General features: G+C 42.1%; 1 protein-coding gene across 1 annotated transcript; it reads left to right on the top strand.

Moving 5' to 3' along the window:
- The first annotated feature begins 816 nt into the window (after positions 1-816).
- Positions 817-16470, top strand: LOC119697054 (syndecan binding protein). Its single transcript, XM_038127134.1, has 9 exons — positions 817-1120; positions 5530-5611; positions 8524-8602; positions 11132-11241; positions 11562-11720; positions 12694-12869; positions 14057-14228; positions 14785-14876; positions 15745-16470. The coding sequence occupies exons 2-9, from the start codon at positions 5561-5563 to the stop codon at positions 15797-15799; spliced, it is 894 nt and encodes a 297-aa protein (XP_037983062.1). The 5' UTR covers positions 817-1120; positions 5530-5560; the 3' UTR covers positions 15800-16470.
- The last annotated feature ends 766 nt before the right edge of the window (positions 16471-17236 follow it).

Genomic DNA, 17236 nt, shown 5'->3' on the forward strand with positions numbered 1-17236 from the left:
AACAATATTTGATAACAGGCAAAGATTTGTCATGAAGAAGGGAAGACCAAAAATTGATGCTAGAGAAGTTCATACTCTAAATAAGGTGAAGGCAGGTAGTTATGGTAATTGAGTTGAATATGGTAAAGAACAACTTTATGAGCTTGTTCTGGCATTTCTCTGTTGCTGGTACACTTTACATCATGGTTGCTTCAGGGGAGCCTCTCCAGGATAAAAGCTCTGCTTCTGATGCCTGTCCGTAGGAGTAGGCTCAGGCAGGTGCTGGACCGTGGGGCAGGTGATGTGGTCACTCTGACTCTGATGTGTCACAGCTTGCCCATCCACGGCAAACATGCAAAACAAGGCACACACGAGGCCGTTAGTGGAGTGTGCTTTATTACAGCAGAAAAAAATTTAAAAAGTAGGAAAATTAGCAGAAAATCGTACTTTTTCTCCACGGGGACGACAGCTACCAACCAATAAAGGCACACTAATGAGTCTAAGGCCCTACAAAAACAAAGACATGCCAGGGGGAGGTTCAGAGGCTCATCGCTCTCTACAGTTCCCTGACTGGAGGTTATGCTGAGGTGGGGGCCGGTCTCTCCTGCCTTGCCTGCAGTGAGGGGACCAGAGCAAATGGCTTTAAACTGAAACATGGAAGACTCAGATCAGATATTATAATTTTTTTTTTCACTGTAGGAGTGGTCAGGAACTGGACTAGGTTGTCCAGGGAGGCGGCCGAGTCACCATGCCTGGAGGTGTTAAGAGGCGTCTGGATCTGGCGATGTGGTTCAGTGGTTACAGCGGTACTGCCAGGTAGACGGATGGACTGGATGATGTTGAAGATCTCCCAACCTTGATGATTCCAAGATTCTACGCCAAACAAGCGGCCAGAGGGGACCGAGGCCGCCGCCGCCACCCCGCGGGTTCCCCCCAGCCCCACAGCGCCGGCAGCCAAGCTCAGCCGCGGCCGCGGCCCCTTCCCCGCCGCCGCCGGAGCATGCGCGGGGCCGGGCCAGTTCCGCCGCCGCCCCCGCTCCGTTCATAGCGGCGCTGCCGGGATCCAGGGGAGTCGCTCCCGCCGCCCCTCTCCGTACTGCGGGCCCCGACGGACGGCAGCCAACACCCCCCTGGGCCGCAGGTAAGCGAGGGGCCGGCGGGCGGGGTCCCGTCCCCGCGGCCCTTTGTGCGCTCCTCGGGGCGGGCGGGGGGCTGCGGGCCGGGCGTGGCGGAGCGGGGAGGGGGCGGCCGGCGCCGAGGCGGCCCCGCTGTGCCGCTTGCGAGGGCGGTGTTGATGCCCGCTCCAGCCGCGGTCGTGCTCCTGCGGGGCCGCCGCTCCCCGCAGCCGGCCGGGGGGAGGGCTTCAGCCCGGCTCGGGGCGCTGCCGGCCCGAGGGGCTCCTCCGCCCGCGGACAGGGGAAGCAGCGCCTGGATGAGGCCCTGTGTGACTGTCTGTGCCCGGCCCTCGGGCCTGGGAGCGCCTTCTGGCCCCTCCTTGGGGCTCCGCGGCCACTGCGCGGGGGAGGCTCGGGCATTTGTGTTAAGTTCTCTTATGACGGGCTGAAAGGTGCTGCAGCAGTGGAGTGATAGGACGGGCCTTTTCAGGCAGCCGAGCCCTGCTTCAGGTCTGAAATGGAGGCATCAGGTTTCGGAGCTGAGCGCATAATGAGGGCGATTGCTCCCAGGCTAATTAGATATGTATCAGAAGGGAAATACTGAGTTATTAGTGGAGAACGCGTCTTACGAAACCGTTCCTCTGTTCGTGATGTCTCAGCCTGACCTTCGGGAAGTGTTGTCCTCGATCTGCTTTAAAGATGAATTTCGGGGCTCATAAGCTCCTAATTTCTAGAAGTGGGAGTCAGTGTTCCACTATAGGTGCCAACATTGTGGCCTACTGTACTTTTTCCACGGGCTACAGGAGGAAGACATATGGGGGGGGGGGGCGTTTTGTGTTTTGTTTTGGCTGCTGGTGCTTTCAAAGACTGCAGTCATTACAGGCTGGCCAAATTGGGGTTTAGCAGGACCCTCCTATGCTTTTGAAGAATGCCGTCGGGAATGCCCGTCTCCTCCCAGCCGCTCCACCGAAAGCAGTTTGGGATCACTACCACCTTGGAGACTTCCTGCTGGCAGGCTCAGTGTGTCACGAGTGACGCCTTTCATACTTCTCCGATCGGTGGCCCTGTACTTCCCTTTGGCAAACAGGATCTCCTTAGTGGGACGTGCTGGCATGGGCAGTCAGACTTTCCAGCCAAGTGTACTGAAGAGGGGGGCGAGGTCTTTACTGCCAGGTTTTGCGGGTCGCCAGCTGAGTTACAGCTCCTGCCCCATGCCTTTCCTTTTGTTTTCATTTCTAGGTCCCTAAACACTTGGTCTCCTCACAGTATGGAAATGACTGGGGAAAGTGATTCTGATGTTGGTGTAGATTTTTAAGGGAGAAGAGGAGGTTGTAGTGACTCATGTTTTGCGGTATCCACTCCCTAGTGCCTAAAGCCGTTACAGCACCAGCTGAAATTCATGTTTATACTGGGAATAACATTGTACAGAAGTCGTGGACAAGTCCTTCCTGCAATTTCTGGTGGTCCCTGACAGTGGCAATTGTTACTTAACAATCCTTTTTTAAACCAAGTACAATATTCACGTGGCTCTCATGTTATCTTGACATGTGGTATTTGTGTTACCATATGCAAAGTTATGAGCTCACTGAATGCAGTTACAGTGGTGACTGTTCCTCTGGCTATTTAGTTGGAAAACCAAATCCAGGAACTGGTGAGCTTGTGACGAGGGAGCCAGCCTAGCAGATCCTTGGTGACAAACGCTTGGGTTTGTTAGCTCTTGGCTGGGGAGGGGAGGCTGAGGGGGTGGTCAAGGGGCAGGATAAACTTCTGGAATGTTGTCTTATGTAATCTGAGCACTAGTATTTGTTTAGCTTTGCTAGTGCTTTTCTACAGATAACACTGTGCTCCTCTTCATAAACTAGCAGAAGGCTGAGGTTGCCTGGTAACCAAGCGACTGTGTGCAGAGACTGGTCTGTGGAGGAGAAATAAAGCTGGCCAGGGTGTTCCATGGAAGTTGGTCACTGGGGCAGGGGACCTGGCACTGCCTGTGCTGTGCTCTGCAGCTCTGTGGATGCCAAGATCATCACCTGCGAAGTGCTGCTGTTGTGCCTCTCCTCACCCGGCTATGGGGTGACTCCTTTGGGAGCATGCTGTCCTTGGCCTGCCCTCTCTTGCTGCCAGGGATGTGCTGACTCTGAACATGTGCCAGTGCTGGCACCAGCACCTGAATCTACCAGGGCTGCTGTTGCACTGAGTCTGATGCCATGTGTACCTTGACTGGTGTGAGCAGCAGAGTGGAGCATCCAGGAGCCGCTTACCTGGTCAAGGGCTTTGGCTTACGTTTGCTATTACCCATTTTGGATGAGCAGAAGCATTTCATTGTTTCAGGTTGATACTGGATTAAAACAGATCTTCAATGTGGCCTTAAACGCATGTGTTTAATTTATAGTTTGCAGGCTTTAACTATGTTTGGTAGAGTTGCAACAATTAATCAAAAAAGTCAGTGGCAATTATTTATTGTAATAGAACACGTGTTTACAGTTTAGATCTCTGTCACATTTAGAGCATGCTTTTTTGAAGTTTTAATTGCAGTTTAACATGATACTGGAGCTGTTGGGCACTGCTGAACAAACATAAAAGCTGTTGATGAATTTAGTGTAATATGAAGAGATGTCTATTGTGTTACTGCAGTATCACGTTGGGCATCTGTGTGTGTGGTGTTCATTTAGAAATGGACTTTGTGTCTGCACTTGAAGAGGCAATAGCTCAAGGATTTATGCAATGGTCACTTTTAGTCTGAAATTTTTTGCTGAATTTCTGCTTTAATAAGAACTTCTTTTCTTTGAATGAGAAAATGAATTCCCCAAACCAAAAACTTTTATTAAAGCTTCTGTATTAACTATATTTTCAGTACTTTCTGTGATTTGCAAAATTGTATCACATTCTATTGTCTTCTGATTATGTCCCTCTCCATCCCTCTCAGTAAAATGTTCCCATATACTGCTGTGGAATATTTTATTGTGAATTTCCAAAGTCCAGTTGATCTCTGTGAGAGTGTGAGGTGTGAGTTAAGGAGCTCTGGAAAAATGGCATTTTCTGAAGCTTCAGGTGTCTGGTTCTAGAAGAGTTGGATGTCAGCATGGTGCCTTAAGAATATCATGTGAAGTGGGGTTTTTCTGGTCATAGTTTTGTTGGGGTTTTTTTTGTTTTTGGTTTTTTTTTTTTGTTTGTTTGTTTTTTGGTGTTTTTTTTTGTTTTTTTGTTTTTTTTTTTTTTTTTTTGCTTAGGGTTTGGGAGTTTTTTCCCTTTTTTTAAATTTTTTTTTATTACTTCCTGATAAGTTGTCACAAGGGCTCTCTAAACATCACATGACAGCCAGCCTGGAATATCTGTGTTTTGAAACTCACCACTTACTGAATCTTCCTAGTTTTTACAGGTCTCTTGCTGCAATTAATGTGTTGCAAATGGAGATGGGAGGCCAAGGTCTCTCTAGTGGCTTCTTGCTGGATCTCATGATTTAGCTCCAGCCAAAAACTGAGCACCACAAAATTGCTCGCTGATTCCCCCTGCCCCAGCAGGATGGGGGGAGAGAATCAGAAGAGTAAAGTGTGAAGTCATGGGTTGATGTGATTAGATAGTTTAATGTGACAAAAAAGGAAGAAAAAAAAATTAAATAGTCGGACTATATAAAATGAGTGATGCACGTTGCCACTGCTCACCACTTGCTGACCAACGCCTGTGCCTTTGGCCAGGTTTTCCCCCAGTTTATATACTGTGCATGATGCCACATGGTATCCCTTTGGCTAGTTTGGGTCAGCTGTCCTGGCTGTGTCCCCTCCCAGCTCTTTGTGCCTCTTCAGCGTTCTCAGTGGCAGGGCATGAGAAACTGGAAAGCCTTTGACTTAGTATAAACACTTTTTAGCAACAACTAAAACAATTAGTGTGTTATTAATATTCTCATCCTAAATCCAAAACACAGCACTAGGAAGAACATTAGCTCTATCCCAGGCAAAAGCAGGTCAGTGGAATATTAGAAGTGTTGAAAGTATTTAAATATTTTAGACAACAGAGTGGAAGCTCCCGCAGTCGAATGTAAAATACTGTCCCTGTTGGGACGAGAGTGATTAGGTTTTTCCTCCTAACCCTTGTCGTAATTGCATCTTGACCTCCTAAAGTCTTTCTTTGCTTCCTGTGAAATGTTTTGCTCTGTGTAAGTTTTCCCTTCATTGAGACCTAAACTTTGTCAGTGCTAAGTATATTAAATAAAGCCTATTAGCCAAAGGCTGCTGTTGATAACAGATTAAATGGGTAGTCTTAATGGAATTCATCTGTAGTGCCAGATATCTTTACTGCTGACTGGCAGGTCACAGAACACTTGTTTAGCACTTATTCTGGTTAATTTATTTAAAAGAAAAAAAAATAAGGAATTAAACTCAGTAAATATCTGAAAGCTAATCCTGTTGTTTGTTTGCTTTCCCATTTGATTTTTTTCTAGTCTGCCCTTTGCCCAGTAGGACTTCATCAGAATGTCTCTCTATCCTTCCCTAGAAGATCTGAAGGTGGACAAAGTTATTCAGGTATGGTGGACTTTAAAAACGATGAGTTTTGATGACAGTAATGTATTTGATATTGAATCCAGGAAAGGGGAGACTTACTGTAGTTGAGAACTTGTTTTACCATCTCACTCTGAAATGGGAAGGCAACCTGTTCACTTTGTAGCTTGATGTAATATGATTAATGCTTATTTTACTGGCTGGTTATATTTATTTTGCTTTATCTATTCATTTGTGTTCATTTGTCTTTAATATGTTTGGGTTTTTTGAAGTATAGATACATGATCTTAAATAGACAATACAGTCAGTCTTTTCCCATACTTCAGCTCTGACTTGATGACTAAGCTAATAAATCTGCTGCATCTCATTCCCAGTGTCCAAATCTGTGGCAGAAAGTTTTTGTGGTCATTTGAGAAAAAAACAAAACAACAAGGGCACTGGCTGTCTTAATGCCATCTGGAATCAGACTTGTCCTCTGGCTAGTTCATAGTAGTGACCAGTTCTCACAGTACATCCAAGATTATCACCTTTGTGCAAAACCCTTTATGTGTAAGAGTATTGGTAGTTTTATTATTAGATACGATGAGGACTAAAAAATATCTGTGAAACAAAATAATGAAAAACACTTGAATGGATCAAAAAGTCTATGAGAAGTTTGATGTGGATGCATTTCACAAGGAGTTTCCTTACCTTCTTCAACATTTTACCTTTTCCTGAACTTAACCTGCATTCCTTCCTGGTTTAAACAGCAGCAAGAAGTTATAGTGTGTTTTAAGGTGGCTGACACTTCTGTCCTTGTCCTGTTTTCATTGGGAAGCCATCAAGCAAACTACAAGAACAGCTTCTTAACTCTCCTGTGCTATCCCAAAATTCAGTGCCCTATCTCATCTGTGTTTGTGTGTGTCGGGTGGGGCTTTTGAAGTTGTGGGTGCTATGTTGGGATTGATCCTGGTTGTGTACGCCCACTCCATTCTTCTTATGTAACCACAGTCCTTTATCTACAGTCTGGTAATGCTGAACTAAAAATTGAGTAGCCTGGAGCCAAGAACGTGCTCCTTAGGCCAATTATTGACCAACTGCTAGAGTTTGTATATTACAGTTGAAAATTGTCATAAACATAATCATAAATGTAAGCCATTCCATTTTCACTGATACTTTTCATAGAATCACTGGGTTTGGGTTCAAGTCCTCTGCAACAAGCAGGGACATATTCAATTCCATCACTTTGCTTGGAGCCTTAAATGTCCCAACCTGACCTTAAATGTCTTCAAGGATGGGGCATCTAGCACCTCTCTGGACAACCTGTTCCAGTGCTTCACCACCCTCATTTTGAAAGACTTGTTTCTCATATCTGGTCTAAATCTAACCCTCTCTTAATTAAAAACCTTTATCCCTTGTCCTATTGCAGCAGGCCTTGCTAAAAGGTCTGTCACCATCTTTCTTGTAAGCCCCCTTCAGTACTGGACGGCTGCTCTAAGGTCTCCCCAGAGCCTTCTCTTCTCCAGGCTAAACAGCCCCAGCTCTGTCAGCCTTTTCTCATAGGAGAGGTGTTCCATCTTCTGATTGCTTCTGTGATCATTTCTTTGGGACCTGCTCCAACAGGTTCATGCCTTTCCCATGCTGGGGATGCCAGAGCTGGACACAGCACTCCAGGTGGGGTCTCACAAGGGCCCAGTAGAGAGGCAGAATCACCTCCCTTGACCTGCTGGTATCAAAGGCTGAATTATTTCCTTCTCCCAAAGAATGCATTATAAAAATGCTGTCTCTTTAAATAAGTCTGAGAGCATTCTTAGGAGAAGAGGGGGCAGAGTGCTGAAAGACTTTATCTGTAACTGCAATGAGTGACTAAGATTCAAATGACTGCTGGCTAAAACAAACAGACTTGTTACATTAAATATTATTCTAACCTGCTCTTTTTGTCCATCATTTGAGTTAGAGGCTGTGCTTCTAAATACATGTGATATTGCTAAATAATGACTCATTCTTGCTGTGAAACCTTTTTTTAAAGACAACTTCCTGGACTGAACAGGACTGAGAAGTTTTCTATTTTTAAGTGTTTCCTTAACATCATGAAGTAATTTGACTGTCATGTTGTGTTAGAAAATGTATGTGTCCTGTTCAGCATAACATTTCAGTATGCATTGAGTACTTCTTCCCCCTGCCCCCCCACCCCCACCTTTGACTTTCAACCTCAGGAAAGTTACTGGAATAGCTATTTCCATCATGCTTAAGAGGCATCTCTAAGGCTGTATTTTTCACTGGTCATGAACACACAAGGCCAAAAAATAGAGCTGAGGTATTGAAAAGGAAGGAAACTGACTCACAGATACAAGAGAACTTAATAAAGTAAGCCAGTCGGCAATACAGAAATAAAGCTTAGTGTGTTCACTGTAGTGGCTGTTGAAAAATCATCTTGGAAGGTCTAATTCTTTCAGAAGACATACTAGTAGCATGGGATTGCATGGAACTGGACACCTGAAAAGAATTATGGATCCCACTAGCAATGTCTGTAAATGGTGTGAAGAAGTAAAACTGCTGCTATCTAGTTGAAAAAAGTAATTGCAAAACACTCTGCTAAAGGTCATACCTTAAAACTTATTTGTAAGCTTTTTTAGACAAAAGTAATGTTTCCTTTAAGGCTTTTTAACTTGCTTAATGACGTAAATAGAAGAGGTTGACAGGAAAGCCTTTCTGCATTATCACTGTAGCTTTGTCTCTGAGGAAGATATGAGTTGATCTGCCAAAGTAGTTTTGATACTATTACAGCATGTTGTATTGAAGCTATTTATTTCACATTAAAAGTTTGACTTCATTACCTTAAGGTGAATAGTAATTAGCATATACAAGAAAAAAGAAAATACTAAGTCTCCTGCCTGCATAATAAAGATTTATTTTTTCTTATACAAGGTAACATATGTGAGTTTCTTTGCTTTTAGGCTCAGACTGCCTTTTCTTCAAATCCAGCTAATCCAGCAATCTTGTCTGAAGCTTCTGCTCCAATTCCTTGTGATGGTGGTAAGCTCATGTACTGCATAGTATCCTATGGATAATGTTGTGGAAAGCAGTTACGAAATCCTAAAGTTATTTAGTAGCAGTACAGTCAAAAATAGCTATGAATATGTTACCCTATTTGCAAAGGGAAATAAATGTTACCCTGTTTACATTTCCATTTTGGAAATGCTAACACCCACCTTGGTAAGGTGCTATAGGAGTCAAAAAACAGTGTTTGCTTATAAAAGGAAGTTGTGGCAAGCAGTCACCCTTCTCTTTTTGCAACCTTTTCCAAGTGAGCCTACCGTAACAAGATTTGATGCTGGTGCCTTTAGGCTCTGTTAGCTCTTACCTCAGACGCTTAGTTGTCCTTATTTATCACATATGTATTTGTAAGCTTTAGAGGACAGCGTGAGTCAGTCTTTCCTCTAGACTGAGTTTGCTTTGGGACAAAGACAAATATCTGTCAACAAGTGCCCAGGAAGCTGGCACTTAATCTTGTTGTGCAACCAACATAAAGCTTGCAGCAGATTTTGGAATCAGATGTGTGGTGGGAAAACCATCAGATCTAAAGCTGAATGATTTGTACTTGTACTTTCTCCTTCTTTTCTCCCGTGCACATGAACATCTACGAAGGTGCACAAGTATGTTTGAGGTTAGAGCTCTGCTTTAGTAAATTTAAAAGGCCTAAAGCCTTATAACCAGCAAGACCAGCAGCAGTGCTGGAATGGTGGTCAGGAATGCTGCTCGATCAGATATTAAAGGTTGGTGGAGGAGCTTTGTCTCCAGTTCTCCTCTGGGTGCTTCTGTATCTAAGATGACTTTAAGGCAGATGTTTGCATAGCTCACCAGAGTTGCCTCTGGTAGATCATATCTGGATTAGTTACTTACCTGGCCTAACCTCACCAGACCAGATTTGAGTTTGCTTCAGCAGTCTTGGTAACATTTTTACTGCTGTCCATAGTTTGAATTCTCCTGCATGTATTTGGCAAGCTGGAACCAAAACATAATTTTGACATCAGTTTGTGTGTGCATTGCTCTGGAATTCTGTGACTGAAGAATGATTATATACCATTCAATATATCCCAAATGGAAGAACACTACATCACCACTAGAAATACTTCTGTTCTGACAGAAAGTGGAGACTATACAACATCAAGAGTTTTGTGTTCTGCTGTGTGTTCCATTATTTTGAGCACTCTCTGTTTTCAATGAGAATTTAAATCAGCCAGCAAAGAAGCATCTGGTGTAGTAAAGAACAAAAAGAAGAATTGGGTAGCTGCAGATATCTTGTGCTGTGTGGTGTATAATCCTAGGGGCTTGATTGAAAAAGGAAGCAAAAATAGAAAATTTATTCATCAAAAACTTTTTAATCAATATTGATGAAGCTATAAGCTTCTGGATTAGTGAGAAGAGACTTATTAGCAGAAATATGATCAGACTGCTCTCATGCAAAGCAGCATATTAAAGAGCAAAAAAAAAAAATCTCTTGTTTATACTGGCATTCACCTTGCATTGACCTTTGCTCCTTCCCAGAAAAATTACTTTCTGTTGCTGGTCAGACATGGATTCTTAAAATAGCTGGTTTTATACATGTATACCCATAAACGAACACCAGAAACCTAAGCCTTTTTACTACTGGGGTGTCTGATTGCTTCTGAAGCCCTTCTTTCCACTGCCTCTCTCTCCAAGGAGCTTTTTCTGTCCCCACTCATTTAGTGAGAATGTCAGGGGGACTCTTAAGAATTCTCATAACTGGCACTTGTTAGATGGCACCAGTTAATGATCTGTGGAATGTCAAGAGCAGTATCAAGTTTATTTCCAGAGTTGTTCAGCTCAAGGTCTGACAAGTCTGTCAGTTCAACTTCCTTTCCTCCCACTCCTTGTGCCTCCCTCTGCTTGCGCATAGAGGGATGTTTTAAAGGCTGTGTGTGTTTTGTCTTGTTGAGAGGCATGTATAAAGCCCCTTCAGCTTGAAGCTGTGACAAAATGACAGCTACTTTCCCATGAAGACTCAAAGCAGATTGTAGTGTGAACCTTAGAACCAGAAGGCTTCTGCAGAAACCTTCCCATGCCTCAGAGCTGGAATATCCTCGGCATGAATGCCTCTTGCTCTTTCGAACTTGGGAGAAGGTCTCTGTGTGTTCTTCAGCACACCTGGTTTGGGGGTGGGGAAGGGAGCAGTTCTGCACTAATTGCCTCAAAGTTCTAGAGTTGAAGGGCGTGTCCTTACGCAATGCAGCACAGTGTTGGTTTTGGAACATGTCACCGTGTGTCTATTGGTGTTTGTGTTTTAAAGGGTGAATAGAGTAAGTGAAACTGAAAGTTCTCCTGTAAGTTCTTTATCTCAGAAGTGCTGATTGTCTGGTTACTCTTCTGAACCAGGCCAGAATAACAATTCTGATTCAAGTGGGTCTTCTGCCATAATTTTCCAATTAAATGATTACAAAAGCACAAAATTTGTTGAAGTAATTGTGCATGTGAAAGCAGTTAACTGCTCATTCTTTTCAACCAATTGTTGTATTGATTTTTGTTTTGGTTTTTCTCCTGTAGGCTTGTACCCCAGACTGTATCCAGAACTTTCTCAATATATGGGCCTGAGCCTCAATGAGGAAGAGGTGCAGAGAAACTTAGCAGTGGCAGCAGCTGCTCAGCCACAGGGTGTAGGTACCAATCACGCATATTCTAGAAAACAAAAATGTAAAGACTAAATGTGTATGTAGCACTCGAGAGAGCAGATTGTTATTTGCCTTAAGTACTAGCAATACTTGACTGAGAGGTGAATTATTTAAGTTGCAGTGCCTATTTTAGTCTTCTGAAACTGAGCAGTCAATTTCTAATGTTGGGAGGGGGTGGCGGAGACTTGGTGTTGTCTTGGTGGCTTATTTTGTGTAGTTTTTTTAAAATATAATTTCATACAAACTGACATATAGCTATTCTTAAAAGTTGAAACTAAGTTGTCTGGCTGTTTTGTTTTAACCAGCAACTGGTAACACGACCTTCTACTAATTACATGGTAGCTCCAGTGACTGGAAATGATATTGGAATTCGCAGAGCAGAAATTAAGCAAGGCATCCGTGAAGCAATTCTGTGTAAAGATCAAGATGGCAGAATTGGACTTCGCCTTAAGTCTGTTGATAATGTAAGTGTGGAAGTTGCTTTTGCCTCTAGAGATTTTACTGCTGGACTGGATTAGTAGTGCAGTTAGGATGTGGTCACAAAATAGTCTTCTGTATAATGGTTTCTTATCTGTTACCACAATGTTAAAGTCCTTTGTTAGACTCGTAACTAGATTTCCAGCTCTCTGGACTAGGAGCTGAATTTACAGCTGCAGTTTAATGCCATGTGTTTTATAAGACCTGAAAAATACATACAATATTTTTTGTTTCACTTTAGAGTGTGAACTTGTCCTTGCATAGTTGCTGTGATACTTTTTATCAGTTCAGGACTGCTTGTCTTTACCTTTGTGGAAATACTGGGCAGTACTTCATGTTCAGCAGTATGTAATAACTGCCGACAGTTTAGAAGTATCTCCTTTTTTGTAAAAGGTGCTTAAACCATTTAAGCTATTTAATCTGAATGTTTTAAAACATTTGTACTGCAGGTAGCATATAGGGTTAAAGTACTTTTCTGTAGTTCTTCTAATGCAGAAAATGTAGCATGGGGTGGTGGTTTTTTTTTAACACCTCTCTCCCCCAAGGTATTATTTATCATTTGCTTTGATATGCTTTACCTTGTTTTAGGGATAGTTTCACTAGAAATAGTTTTGTAACACTTGTTAAAACAGACAAGTGTTTACCCCTTTGTTTAAGACTGTAATGTTATGCTTGTATTTTTTTTTTATTAATATTTAGAGATCTAGATTAATTTGCTGGTTTTTGAACTTTGTTCTTGCATTAAGTATCTGTCAGACATTTAAATACATCTAGAAACAGACTGAAATTTCAAAAGTGCCTCTTAAGAAGAGATAATTAGCAAGTCCTTCTGTCTTGTTTGTTTGGCTGATATTGTGTAGAATGGGAAGTTTCAGGGGCTGTGTGTTCTGTGACTGGTTTTCATCCTTAAGCAAGAACTTCCCCTTCTCCTCCCCTTCCTTTTTTCCCCCTCTTTTGTAGGGTATATTTGTCCAGTTAGTTCAGGCAAACTCTCCAGCATCCCTTGCTGGTCTGCGGTTTGGGGACCAAGTTCTGCAGATCAATGGTGAAAACTGTGCAGGATGGAGTTCTGATAAAGCACATAAAGTTCTGAAACAGGCTTCTGCTGAAAGGATTTCAATGATCATTCGGGACAGGTAAGGCCAACTGCAGATATGGATTTGCCATTATCCATCACTGAGTAATTCTGTGGGGTTTGGGTCTCCCCTTGCTTGAGCAGGTTTAACAAAATCTCCTTATCCATATGCTTCGGTAGTAAAGATCTTCAGAAATGTTCCCTTTTGTGTGGAGCAATCAAAATGGTTCCTAACTTGTGAACTTCCTGAGCATGATGAGGCGTAACATTTTCCAAGATAAACTAGTGAGTGAGAGATGGCACAAGTTAAATTTAAACTCTGAAGAGTTCTGTGCTTTTTTTCAGATACAATTTTTTTCATTTAGTATAAGTGCAAGTCAACAATAAAAGTAACAAAATGCTCTATTAATTAATACATTTGCATTTTATGTAGCATGAGAGCTTTTCTTGTGAACTCTGTTGCTTACATAGGCATTAATGCCAATTTTACTAAAAGCATGCTTGATGACCCAATATGTTTTTTGAATAATGATCTTGTAGCTAACTGTATGTAGTAACAATAGGTCAGATTCAACATAAGGCTTGTAGGCTGCAAGAAGACAGATGATACTTCATGTGACTAAGTTTATGCCTCAAAGCTTTTTCCCTGTTCTTTCCTGCTTAGGAACCAAGCCTGACTCAGTGGAGTGCAGCTGCTTTGATTGGGGCAGTTACTTCAAACACTGAATTAAAATACTGTGGCAGTAGATTCCCTGCTCTGTCTACCACTTTTGTGCCCAACATGGCACCCCCTTCCTATATCTACTGCCTTTTTAAGACACAGTTTAAAAGGTTTATTGTCCCCAAAACAGTTGAAATGTTGTTGGGGAATCCTGTAGTCTACTACAGTTGTTAAAACTGCCTGTGCTGTTTTATCGACCTTGTAATGTTTGTAGAGAACTTCATTTTTAGTGGATGTTTGTTTCGCTGGGGTGGTGGGTGGGTGGATGTTGTACAGGATTTTTGTATTATTATTAATCCAGATGGTGAAATATCTGTAGAACAGGGAAAACGTGTAAGGTTTATAAACAAGTATATTTTAATACAACAATATTAACAAAATGAAGTTATACCCAACAACTTTTCGTTATAGAAAATATGAGTCCCTTAGAGTACAATTACTTTTTATAAGATAAAGATGCTAAAATAGAATGTGGTTTTTTCTGCAGTTTGGTAAACTGAAGATTTTTATTTTAAATGTCTTTTTAGACCATTTGAACGAATTATTACCATGCATAAGGACAGCACAGGACATGTTGGTTTCATATTCAAGAATGGAAAAATAACCTCAATAGTGAAAGACAGTTCTGCTGCAAGAAATGGACTTCTGACAGAGCACAACATCTGTGAAATTAATGGCCAGAATGTAATTGGGTTGAAGGTAAAATAACTACTGTGTGTGGGGTGTGGATGGATGTGAGCTTTTTATGTTTGTGTAGTCTGTTTTGGAGAGAGAGAAAAGATTGTAATATATTGTTTAGTGTTCATAAAATGAAAACTTCAGTCATGATGTAGCTTGGCTGGAGAGACATAGATGTTTTGGGCCTCTATACAGTTTTGTCTTGGTTGTCAGGGCAGCTCATTCTCATCCTCTCTGCCTCTACCTGGCAAGACTGGTCCTCTGTTTTTATCTGTAGTCCAGCCTTGCTGGCAAAATGAAGGAAAGCTTCCTCCTTCCAAACTGCATCAAATTTTAGCAGAAATTGTGTATGACATCTGTGTACCTTCTCTAGTCAGTTCATGCAAGATACTCATAACAAACACCTGTGCAGTGGCATTGCTGTTTCAGTGATTTGTCCTGAAGGTTGAGTGCTCCAGACAAGGAGTTGGGGGATGTCTCAAAGCCTCATGAAATATGTATAGAAAAAGCTCTTGAACCACTGCTTTCTTAGGCAGCTTGAGTTGTTTTGCTCATATGACTTCTTGTTTACTGACAGGACTCGCAGGTTGCAGACATCTTGGCAACAGCTGGAAACGTAGTGACCATCACTGTCATGCCTTCCAGTATTTATGAGTATATAATAAAGAGGTAGGTAATACAAAGCAGCCGTGGTATTATTTATAATCTAGTGGATAGTGACTAGAAAGTCTACTCATGGTAAGACCTAATTATAAACTTTACTTGAAGACTGGAGGAGGGGTGGGGATGCCTGAAAATCTGTTTAATCTGATGTTTTGGTCAAATTGGTGTGGGTTGGCACAGTTTTTAATCAATTCTATTTTTGTGATGATCCTTTTGCCTTTTCCTTTCTGGAAAAAACCTTTTCTAAACTTCTTTTGACTAAGCCTGAATTTCTAAGAACTGGACACTACAAATACTACAAATACTTGTTCCTTTTAACTAAAATGTTGTTTGCAGTGCAAGTAATTCCTGTGGCATAAAACTGATTCTGGGCAGGATAGTTTTGGGTTTCTTCCTAATCCTTTGGAAACAATGGCTTTCTACAACTAAATCTGTCCTGCAAAAATATCTTTGAAGTTGCTAGACATTAATAGTGCTTCAGGTGTAATTGAGTCTTTTTTTTTTTGGTAAAGGAAAAGGATACGTCCTTGGCTTGATATCCTCTTTCTACAAAGCAGTTTTCAGTCTAACAGCCACCTTTCCTTCTGCTCTCCTTCCCTTGTGCTTGTACTCTGCTTGCACACGTCCATACCCTGAAAGATACCAACAACACAGCTCAGCTGCTAATAGAAATGCTGAGTATTGTGGGTTTCTCTTTAATCTCGGGTTGCAGTTTCATGCAGCTGTCTGTAGCAACTTGTCAAAAATAGTGGAGAGAAAGTCCAGCTTCTGGTTTGTATTGAAGGACTGGTCATGACAAAGCTACTGCGAGCAGAAGCTTGAGTCGTCTTCTGTAGTTGTCTTACAAACCTGAATGCCTTTCCTTTTTCCTTAGAATGGCAACTAGCATCATGAAGAGCCTGATGGATCACTCTGTTCCTGAAGTCTAAACTTGCACCATGGATGTGTGTGTACATATCTATAATGATGATTCCACTAAACTTGGGCTATTATACTCAGTGATCTCTTTCTTCTGCACATGAGCCTTTCTGGAGGCTGAGAGAAGATATGCTGCATCAAGCATTTGCATCAATAATGGCTGGGAATGTCACCGTTCAACATATCTCGTGTATTCACACACTGTAAAACTTGCAGCCTTACATGCTTGACAATGTGAAATTCCAATTGTGTTATGACTTCTTTTCGTAGGTCTTTATTTTAGCTTACTACTACTATAAGCCATTGCAACTAAAGGAACCAGGTATCACTTGCAAAGCTACATATTGTTACCCAGGACAATGCTGTGCTTTGTATGTCTAAGACAAATGAGCATTTTTACTGCTTTTTATTTGCAAGAGTAGATTTGAAATAGCATATTAGTAGTAAGGCTAGTACTAGTTAATTTTTTGTTCTAGTAAATACTGTTTACACAAAAATGCCACCTAGCTGAATATAGCTCAAGGCATCAGTCAGTAAGTAAGCGTTAATTCAAGTAGTGTACAGATACTCAAATCTTTTTATTACTTGTTATATGAAATGTAACTAATATGCTTCTCTCTCTCGCCTTAAACCATGTTCTTTTAAGGATTTAGACATAACCAAATAAATGACCAAAACTTTACATCCTGTGTGTGTACCTACTTAAGATGAGGTAAAACAGGCTTGTTTTATTGAGGTCAGTTTCAGCCAACAACTAAGATAGGAAATGCAGTGTAAAATATTATAAAAAGCTTACTCCTTTTAACATTGAAATGTTTTAGAAGGGGTAGCTCTGGGCTACTTCAAGTAAGATGTGTTGAATGGAAAAAATTCTTCACTGTGAGGGTGGTGAGGCACTGGAACAGGTTGCCCAGAGAAGCTGTGGATGCCCCATCCCTCAAAGTGTTTAAGGCCAGGCTGGATGGAACCCCAGCAACCTGGTCAAGTGGAAGGTGTCCCTCCCCATGGCTGGGAGCTGGGAACTAGGTGATCTTTAAATCCCTTCCAACCCAAGCCCTCTTATGATTCTAATTCTCTTTCCACCTTAAGCTTAACATATGGAATAGCAGCCAGCTGTTCTACAAGATGTACTAACTGTAGAGTTGCAATTTCACTGTAAAATGGCATACAGCTTGCTGGGTGTGCTGGGTCTGGCTGGGTTAATGAAGGTAATGAAGTAGGAGTTGAATTTAATTTTCTTGTAGGTGCAGGTATGGGGCTGTGTTAGAGGCTTGTGACTAAAGCAGGGCTGATAACACAGCAGGGTGTTTGCTGAGTTGTGTGTGCACAGTGTCAAGGCCTCTCCTGCTTCTCACTCTGTCCTCTGTCCCCAGGGAGCAGGAGGCGGAGAGGGAGCACAGCTGGGGCCACTGATCCAAACTGGCCAAAGGAAAATTCAACACCATTTG

The sequence above is a fragment of the Motacilla alba genome, chromosome 2 (assembly GCF_015832195.1).
Source record: "Motacilla alba alba isolate MOTALB_02 chromosome 2, Motacilla_alba_V1.0_pri, whole genome shotgun sequence".
NCBI classification, from domain to species: domain Eukaryota; kingdom Metazoa; phylum Chordata; class Aves; order Passeriformes; family Motacillidae; genus Motacilla; species Motacilla alba.